The 9,783-nt window shown below is 40.8% G+C and overlaps 1 protein-coding gene across 3 annotated transcripts in view; it reads right to left on the bottom strand.

Annotated features, from left to right (window-relative positions):
* Window positions 1–5,194: 5,194 nt before the first annotated feature.
* Window positions 5,195–9,783, bottom strand: part of stxbp5a (syntaxin binding protein 5a (tomosyn)) — a gene marked incomplete at its 5' end in the record, with an annotated part of 84,197 nt that continues 79,608 nt past the window's right edge. For all 3 annotated transcript variants that reach the window (XM_084000617.1, XM_084000618.1, XM_084000619.1), the window contains 6 exons: window positions 5,195–5,296; window positions 6,299–6,519; window positions 6,627–6,738; window positions 6,956–7,121; window positions 8,091–8,460; window positions 9,075–9,314. In XM_084000617.1, coding sequence (XP_083856743.1) covers window positions 5,255–5,296; window positions 6,299–6,519; window positions 6,627–6,738; window positions 6,956–7,121; window positions 8,091–8,460; window positions 9,075–9,314 — 1,151 coding nt within the window. In that variant the 3' untranslated portion in view covers window positions 5,195–5,254. The remainder of the gene's footprint in view (window positions 5,297–6,298; window positions 6,520–6,626; window positions 6,739–6,955; window positions 7,122–8,090; window positions 8,461–9,074; window positions 9,315–9,783) is intronic.

The following is a 9,783-nucleotide window of genomic DNA, read 5'->3' as shown; positions in this document are numbered from 1 at the left end:
TATGCCCCTGTTTTTTATATTTTGCCCAGCAAAACCATAGCGTGTCAGATACAGCTGTCTTTAACAATGAACATCATGCAACAATTTTTATTTCATAAAATATAGTAAAGCCTCTCAGTGTCTGTTATTTCTCATTTCATGGTTTCTCTTCTTAAATATGAAACAGTGAGATGGGAAAAAACAAAAACATCTGACTTTAGGGGTGGTTTGAATTAAGCTAAAACAGACATCAACAGCCAGCTCATTCTTCCCCCCAGGTGTCACACTGATTCCAGTTGTGCATACGTGGCTCAGGTCAGTCATGTTTCCAGTCACCACAGCAACAGTCACACTGACGTGTCATTCGCAGAGGAGCGTGTTCAGCTCTGGATTGCCTAAGCCTATATCTTTGTGTGTCTTTCATGCATGCGCTAACAAGGTCAATAGATCAAACAAAATATATCAGCAAACATTTCTCCCCTGTGACCTTCTCTTCATGGCTTCAGTCAAATTGAACAAATCAACATCATGTATTAAATCACCCTTCTTCTGTCTCCATACCATTAAATTACCCTTCAACCTTTAGTAGCCACAGAAGCTTATCTTTGATGAAAAACACATGCACTCCACCTAATAAAATTATGACATCACTTTATCTGATAGTATTGTTTATGTAAAGAAGAGATGATGATGAGCCACAAGGCCATAACCCCTTTTCATTATATGGAAGAGGAGGAGAGAGTCATAACCATGGATGCACAAGATTACTTTTTTGTGAATGTATTTTCATTGAATTGTGGATTTTAAATGCAGATTTTTGCAAATACAAGGTTTTAGTAATTCAACAGAGTGTATTTAGAAAAAGAGAAATAATGCTGCTGCTTGTCAATTTGTTGGTACTGTACTGCAGGAAAGCACAACTCAGTCCAATTTGTCCTCAAATCGGATTAGCAGACGTGATGACAATTTTACACAGTGCAGTCCTGCAGGGATGATCAACTTGTGGACCTATATTGTATCTGCTTTTAGTTAAATCAATCCTAAAAACAGATACAGACAAGACATCCAGCCATGACCTGCTTTATCTCAGCAGCCAGTTTTATTTGCTTAAGAGTTTGTTGGTTCAGAAACCAGGAGGTTTTTTAAAATGGTATTTTAGCTTCAAATATATTGCTTTGTCTGGTTTCAAGTCTTAACTGGTCATCTCACACTGAATTTCACTTACAAGTCACCAGGAATGAGTCACAACATGAGGTCAGGAAACATTAAGGGACAATGTATGGTCACAGACTGTAAATCTCTCGAGAGGAAATCATCAGCCAAGCTGGAAGCCTCTCTGCTTTCAACAGTAATTGATCCACACCATAAGTCTCTGTAAATACACCGCCGGATGAATTCACTGACCTCAGTGGGCATGTGAAATTAGGACGAGTGTAGTTCTGATTCAAGGGGCCTATTCCTCATAGCAGTGGTCTATTGTAAGGCAGTTGTTAAGTGGAAGATACTAGCAAAAGCTCGACAATGTTGGATAATTACTATGTTTTTAGCAGCAGATACAACCTTTATCAAAAATCCTGATTAGAGCCACTTAATGGTAATTTGTCATTCTCTGTAGCTACTGCAAGTCTAAAATGTCCTGAAACCAGTCAGTGGTGAATTAAAACTCTTATTTCTGAAAATAGTTGACCTTCAAGAGCTCAAAGAAACCAAAGAGCACATTTAGAAGTCACTTAGTGTAATCAATACAGGATCGTGTTGCTCTAAGAAAAGGTAGAAATACAGTATAAGTAGACTATATCAGCTAAGAAACCAAGCTAGAGTGACTGTTAGAAAATACGTATTACTCAAACTAAAGAAAGGAACAAACCAACATCTCTCTCTCATATCAAATTCTATGACCAGTTTCTCTTTTGTCCATAAATAAGTCATATATCCATCATCTAAAGATAACTTGCTGGGCAGTAGGATTGCTGACCACACCATGTTTCATCTGCTCAGACTGATCACATGTGGATGCAACTGCATGTGTCTGCTGCCATCTAGTGTGTGTTCTAATACAGCATGTTATGTTCCCATACTCAGGCTGCTCTCCTACAGTATCTGTCTTTCTTTGTGTATTTATACCTACTCTAAGTACTCCATTATATCCCCATGTACCATCCCAAATACTACAGTGGAACAACATTTTGTTATTTCAGTTATGTGAACATGGTCAAATCTTCAACTATGAAATTAAAAGATGCTTTAAGACAAAAAATACATTTTCCACTTTTATTTTCCATTGCACAGTAATCTCTATCTACAGAATTTCTAAATTTTTGTGGCAGCAGATAAAGTCATAAACATCCATGTGAAAGTTGCATAAAACTGTACAAGAAAATTGGCTACAATGAGAAAAATACTGCAACCCACTGATAACTGTTGAATCCAGGACAGAAGATGGCATATTGCAGATCGACAGGACTCCCTCTTGTTGTTGTTTGAGTGTATGGATTGTATTGGGTAAGAATACTGCATACTGTAGTGTATGGACAAGAAACAAATCATTCAAAAATGAAAAAAAATGAAAAAACAAGTATAACATTGGAAACGAAAAAGAAGAGAACAAGAAACATATAACAGTTGGGTTGGAGGGAAAGACACTGGAGTGGTTTTCAGGGATGACCTCTAGATTTAACCTAGCTTTATTTTTTCCTGAATTATTATTTTTCTTCTTCATCGCCATGGGTGGGAAAAGACAGAGCTACCTACCAACACCCACACTATGATGCTCACTAAACACAGAAGGCCAAATCTGTAGCTGTGGAACCAATGGAGTCACCAGAAGACTCACAGGATGAAGAGAGACGTCAGAGGACAAAGGCAAAGACGGGAAAAGGAGTGAGGGTTGAAGCATGTGTGCAGAGACTCAACATGCGACTGTTAAATTAAACCAGAATTCAGAGGTCATCCTTTAATGCTGACTGACTATACTATTGTTATCTTTTTATCATCACCGGTGGCTTTAGTTAGTGTAACAGACACTCAACTGGACACAGACAGCTGACTGGTGAGAGACTAGGACATCAACACCAATTATTAAACAACCAAAACATAACCCCTTAAATCATATCACTTAATTTACATGAACACTCCCTAACACACAGACAGACATAAATACAAACACACATTCACACACACACGCACACACAGATGAATACCATAAATATTGTTGTGTCTGAGCTGTAGTGTAATGGTCCAGGTTTTTTTTGTTTTGTTTTAAGGAAACAGCCTTATCATCCAACAGTTAGGCCACTTTTAACATTTAACATTTGTCCAAATGTTACATTTAATGACATATTGTGGTACAATATTACTATAAATGGCTGAGTTCCATTGCAACTTGCTCCATTTCTTGAACCCTGAAAGGTGATGACGATGACAATACTCCTAAATAGGGTCTACACTCCATGGGTGAGGCCACGCTGAGTTACACATATTACTGTATAACTCGTGGTGTCGAGACTCATGAAGTGACGAGCCAAATGATAATGCAATGGAAAAGCTAAAGCAACTCTTTGGCGTCAGAAAAAATATGGCCTCTCTCCTCTTACGTTGCCTGAGCAACCTTGACATTTACTTTCCAGTTGGTCTTAGATTGTCAAACTATTTACTTATATACAAATAAAGGTTAAAAGCCTGGTAGAAAGAGAGATATACCACATTTGAGCTTTACTGCAAACATGGATATAGAAACAAGATACTAATGAGGGTGAAAGTTTCTGACACCAAACACAACTGTCTCTTGCACCTCAATAAATAAATAGAAACAAAGGAATCACACAGACAATTTTCTCATATAGACAACTGTCAACAAAATACTGAAAAATAAACTGAAAAACAGTACTAAATAGGTTTAAATTCTATACTTCTAAAGGATTACAAATCCATGTTTCTTTTATCCTGCATATATGGATGCACATATACAGGAATTTTACTCCTGTGTGCTCCAGAATTTGGAAACCAGCAAATCTGGCTAGACTATTAATACTGATGTAATCAGCATTCATACAGTCACACTCAGAGACTAAGCCAAACTGTGGAAGCTTATGACATTGGAGGGTGAGGGAGGCAGTTTATATCACATCAGATAAGCGAAGAATTGAAATCCTCAGGTAAACAATAAACGTGAGTGGTTCATATCATGTCAGCGAGAACTAAACAATATATGCCTTTTATATCCTTGCCTTCCTTTTAGATTCCAGCCCTTTTCATAAGGAGAAATTAATTTGAGTTGTTAGATAGACAAAAGCCACAAAAACATATATATTATTTTTTTCCAACAAATCAAATATCATCCACTTTCACAACAATAGAAAAATAAGAGATTTTCCAATAATACAGACGGAGCAAAAAACCCAACAAATAACAAATAGAGGAATGGCAAGAAAATAGAAATTAACACACACACACGCACATACACACTGTTGGTAACGATATGAAAGTCTGTAAGATACAGAGGAGAGTCTAGAGGTTGAGCGAGATGACGAGATATCCAGTGTACATCAGAATAAGTTGCTTTTTATCCTTGTGACTCTCTGCATAGAGGAGGCATCTGTCACAGTCACAGCGCTTCCTGTGGATCCCCATCGCCGCCTCCTTCAGCCTTCCCACCCTGCTCCTGTCTCCTCCATGAGTTATCCCTTTCTTTTGTACTTGTCACTCGGAAGTGGATACAGCGTTGCACATTTATTAGATTTATGTATATATAATGATGTATTTAGATTTTTTTCCTTCTTTTTACATTTAAAGATTTTTTTTGTAGTCTTTGTTTCTTCATTAAGTATTTGTCTTTTTTCAGCTGTGTTCATGGATTTGAATACTGCCCACGGTGGGCTCCAAGTGGAGGAAACAATAAAGGACGTTTTTTTGGCAAATGAGAATGAAGAATCTCCAGGTGCGTAGGCCAACTGCCTACCTCGGAAGAGAGGCTGAACAGAGATAAACAAACAGACGAGAACATAAAAAAAAAGACACCATTTATTTGCTTCCTCTGAGGTTGTCCTTCTCCCCTGTCTACCCCTCAGTTCCACCTTAAGACTGAGGTAAGAACAGTATTCAACATTGTGCTAGGGAAGAAAATCCCAAGTGTCTCAGTAAAGAAGGCTTGGAGAGATGGATGAATGGACAGATAGACGGGTTTGGAGGGGGAGGGGGGTGGGTCACGATGAGTCCACATGAGCCAATGGAAGGTGAAAGCCTTGTCCATGGAGCTCTGCTCCTCCCCCGTCACTGATCAGAACTGGTACCATTTTTTGTCTTTGCACTTCAGCATCATCTGAAAACAGAGGAAATGTTTGAGTCAGATCAAGTACTGTATGAGGAAGACCTACCCGACCGGTGCGCGATACATTCTTATGATTAATTCAAGACTTAAAGGGAGAGTTCAACATTTTGGCAAATTGACCCATTGCCATAATGCCTGTAGTTTTAGGAGTAGGTTCGTTACCTTTAATTGTCAGTGTAAGATGTTTTTAGAACGGCGGAGCCAAGCTGCGAGCTGCTCAGAGTTACGCTACAGAGGCTCATGGGATTTCTTGGTTTCCCTCAAGGAGGTAAATTCGCGGTAAATTCATGCAAAACCGCTGATGCGCATTCCCGTCGGGGGCAGATTTTCGGCAAGCAGTCTCTGCATTTGAAAACAACTCATAACGTTCCGTTATTGTCTCATAGCATGGTGAATATGCAGGTCACAACTTGTCCTCAAGAGCGTTTTTGAGTTGTTGGATTGTGTATTTGATGAGTTTGATGAGGGAAACCAAGAAATCCCATTAGCCTCCTTTGTGTAGCTCTGAGCAGCTTGCGGTTTTGCTCTGCCGTTCTAAAAATAGCTTGCACCGACAATTAAAGGTAACGAACCTACTCCTAAAACTATAGGGATTATGGCAATGGGCCAATTTGCCAAAATGTTGAACTATCCCTTTAAATGTTCATCACAACTAATCTTTCACCCGCCATTGAAGGCCATTTTGTACATAATAAAATGAGTCAGTAAAATAATAAATATGAAATACAAAGTGAGAGTGGGTCCACAGCACTGTCCCTTCTGTAGACATATACTGCCCTCTAGTGGGCAAATAGTATGAGTGACTAATAGTTTTGAAAAAATATTAACATAATGAATATCCAGTGGCACCTGCCTTTGGAAGATTATTCCTCAGTGAACTATTTACAAAATTTCATCAGTCTCCTTTTACCATTCAGATAGGCACTATGCACGACCATGATACAAGGGGTTTATTGTCTACTACTTGCTCCATATGTTGAACTTTTCTTTTACCTCATGGGCGTGTTTGGAAAAGGAATCCGCGCTCGCCATCATGGCAGCTGTCCTCTCGTCCAGCTCGCCCAGTTTCTGGCCTCTTTCATCCAGTGCTATTCGGGCACGTGCCAAGTCTCCGACCACACCAGAGGCCGCCCCCTTCATGCCCTCAATGCCACCTGGGCCTGGGATGTGCTGGGCCAGGCTTCGAGATGCTTTTCCAGCTGATACCTCACCAACTGGATGAAAAGGGTGAAAGGAAAGATAAACAGGGAGAGGTGTGTGAAGGAAACTTTGCATCAACTAGGGACTGCACTGTATCTGGATTTGTGTAGGTTTGGCATACATAGCTCCTCTCTGTCCAGTGACTGTGCTCCGCCGCCAAAGAGGCCTTTGAAGAACCCTCTGTTGGGTGCCTCTGGTGTCTCCACTGGTGTAAAAAGTTCACCCAGCATCTCCTGAAACAGCAACACACCAACACATCACACTGCTACATACGGTTGGACTGTTGGTGTCTATGAATTCAGTGTTTTGTTGTCCACCACAGACTCCCTCACAGGTAAAATATACATTTGAACACAGTCCCTAAATATATTTCCTCTAGTCATTCTACATAAAGTGTTTCCTATAACATTTTTCATTACGGCTGTATGAATATATAAAGTGTTGACTGACCTGTAGGTTTTCGCAGGTGTCCTGGCTGTAAGTGATCCTCTGGACCTCAGTGGGGGAGCACAGGTACATGGCCTGACCTAGGTTGGTGAAACAAAATGTCCTGGCTATCCGCATGTCTGTCAAAGGCAGGTAGTTTACATCCATGAGCGGTCTCAGTCCCGGCAAACTAGAGCAGGAGACACAGAAATGATTCAAGTGGTTTTAGATCCAAAATAAAGAACATCACAACAACTTATTTAGAATACATCAGTCAACTGAAACAGTAATGACATCGGTCACGCACTCCTTAGAGGAAAACACAGACGCGGCACACAAAACGAGACAGGCAGACAGCTGGGCACCCTTGCTCTGTCAGACACCCATATGGAAGGCTGCTCTGTCTGTGTCTCTCTCCTCTAGGGAAATGAAGATTAATGAGGATGAGTGACAGACTAATACCATAGCTATTCACTCATGCCCTTCCACCAACTGCATGAAAATCAACCTGCTTTGTAGGTGCATGCCTGTGTTGGTTATTACTACACTCGCATCACAGCGAGGTGAAATTTAAAACAAAGGTAATGGTGCAGCGACGTTGATGGTGTAATTTAGCGCTGGGGTTAAAAGATGAATTTAATCAATGGCAAGCTCTCATGGGCACACAGTGTTTGTTTGTGTCTGACTTTGGATGACGACTTGAGCAAAAGGAAAAGTTTAATTGAGGACATAATATGTAAATTCTGCTTGCTTCTGTGGTGACAGTGTTTATTTCTACCAATTTTCTTTTTTTGTGGTGAGGGGGGGCTTTAAATGACAGGATAGCTGGAGAGAGACAGGAAATGGGGAGACTGAGAGAGTGGGAAATGACACAGCAAAGAGCCGCCGCTGCAGCGAGGACTGTAGCCTCTGTATATGTTCTACGTCCTACAAGATGCCACATTTATTCCAATTGGCTTCCAATTGTGAAATGTTTGATATTACTCTAGAGAGTCATGATGTTCTCTGCTAAACATACTATTCAAGACCGAAGGTGGATCATGTCTACTTAAATCTAAAAACAAGAACTTGATTTATTCAAACTGACGTTGATTGATACATTTTATTAATAACCAACTATCTCCTCCCGGCCTTTCATGCAGCCTGACACATTCCTCACCTGAGGGTCATGATGTGGCCGTTGGCACAGAAACAAGCCAAACACACGCCTTGGCTCATCTGCACCACATCTGCCCGTAAGATGAAGGAGGTCTCTGTGATGCTGTGTTTATAGATGCAGGTCTGGGAGGGGAGGGAAATGACTTTGGCCTGTTTCTCTGAACACACCACGGCATACTGGCTCTCGTTGAGGTCCTGGGAGGTGGAGGGGGACACAGAGACGGGCCGGCGCTTACGGACCTTCTCTCTTTCTTCACCGTCTGCTGTAACGTTGGGCTCAAACCACGGCTCAAACGCAGGAGGCACCTGGGACCCTGTGGAGTCCAGGACAGCCATGCGCATGATGCTGCCCTTCAGCCGTACCAACATGCCTGGTGAATGGACGGAAAAGACTTGTTACTAGAATCTAATTTTCACAATTTCCTTCTTTGCATTTTTGGGTTTTGTTAGTACAAATGTGTTATCATACCTTACCTTTATCTTATATGATCTGACTCCATTTTTTGTGATTTTCAACTTATAAATTAAGAGATTCAGATGCAGTCAATTCATGCTGTCAGATGCTTGTCAACGGAACAAGTGAGGTCCACCCATCAAATAGGTCAATAAGATGACATAATCAATAATCTAATTTTTACTTCAAAAAACACCAAATGAGGTCATTCAGTTTCTTGCTGTTTTACAAATTAGCAACAAGCGGTGGGAACACACCAATAAATGATCAATGTAGCAATTAAACCAATAAACAGACTCCAGGAAAATGTTAGCATGGATGTAAATAATGCACATTTCTTTTCAGTGTTCTGGCCTTGGTTGGTCTAGTTTAATGATGACACAAACTATACTATATTTTCAATTGCACCCAATTGCAACATCCAAAAATCAATCACAATTTAGTCCATCTAGTCTCCATTTATCACAACTACAAAACTGCTACGTGCCACACAATTCATTGCTTCTTCCCTTCCATGATCCCATTACCCACCTGTAGGTGAAATGATGACTGGCTGCAGTTGTCGTTGCTCCCCAGCAGGTGGCAATGTGAGAGCTAAAACCAGCACAGTTCCCAGGGTCGTGCCTACATGCAGGCAGTGTGTCAAAGTGCTTTCTCCCTTCCGGGCAAAGGTTTCGCAGAAGTGGAAGGAGCTGATGGCTTCTCGAGCTTCCTTGTCAATGCTGGTGACACTGGAGGAGCGAGAGCGGCTGAAGGAGTTGTCCCGGTGGTCTAATGGGTTGGCACCCCGCGGCGGGCATACAGACAGGAGGACAGTGAGGAAAAAACAAGAGAGGTAAAGCAGCCGGGAAGCGATGGCGGTACGAGAGAGACAGGACAAATGTGCACACTGTGCTGTACTTACAGATTAAAATGATCGTTAGTGATGAGTTCTCATAGTTCGGAAGACAAATGAGTGTGGGTTGAAATTTTTAAAACAGACTCAAGACAAACCAGCTGTGTAACTGTATTTGCTCATGACTGATCTCTGAAGGATATTGAATAATAATGAACAATGTTGATTCTTAACAGCTGGTAAATGTGTCACAGACTGGTGTCCGTATGGCCGACAGGCTCAAACCTAATTGATGCCGATTTACAATATGATTTACAATATCAAAACCTTCCTATATTGTACAATAGAAACAAATCCAGTGTAAATACACATTTGCACATTTCCACGAACCAAGATTTTTAAATG

This window comes from Trachurus trachurus (genome assembly GCF_905171665.1).
Source record: "Trachurus trachurus genome assembly, chromosome: 24".
Lineage (NCBI taxonomy): Eukaryota > Metazoa > Chordata > Actinopteri > Carangiformes > Carangidae > Trachurus > Trachurus trachurus.
This window is presented reverse-complemented; position numbering and strand designations above follow the sequence as displayed.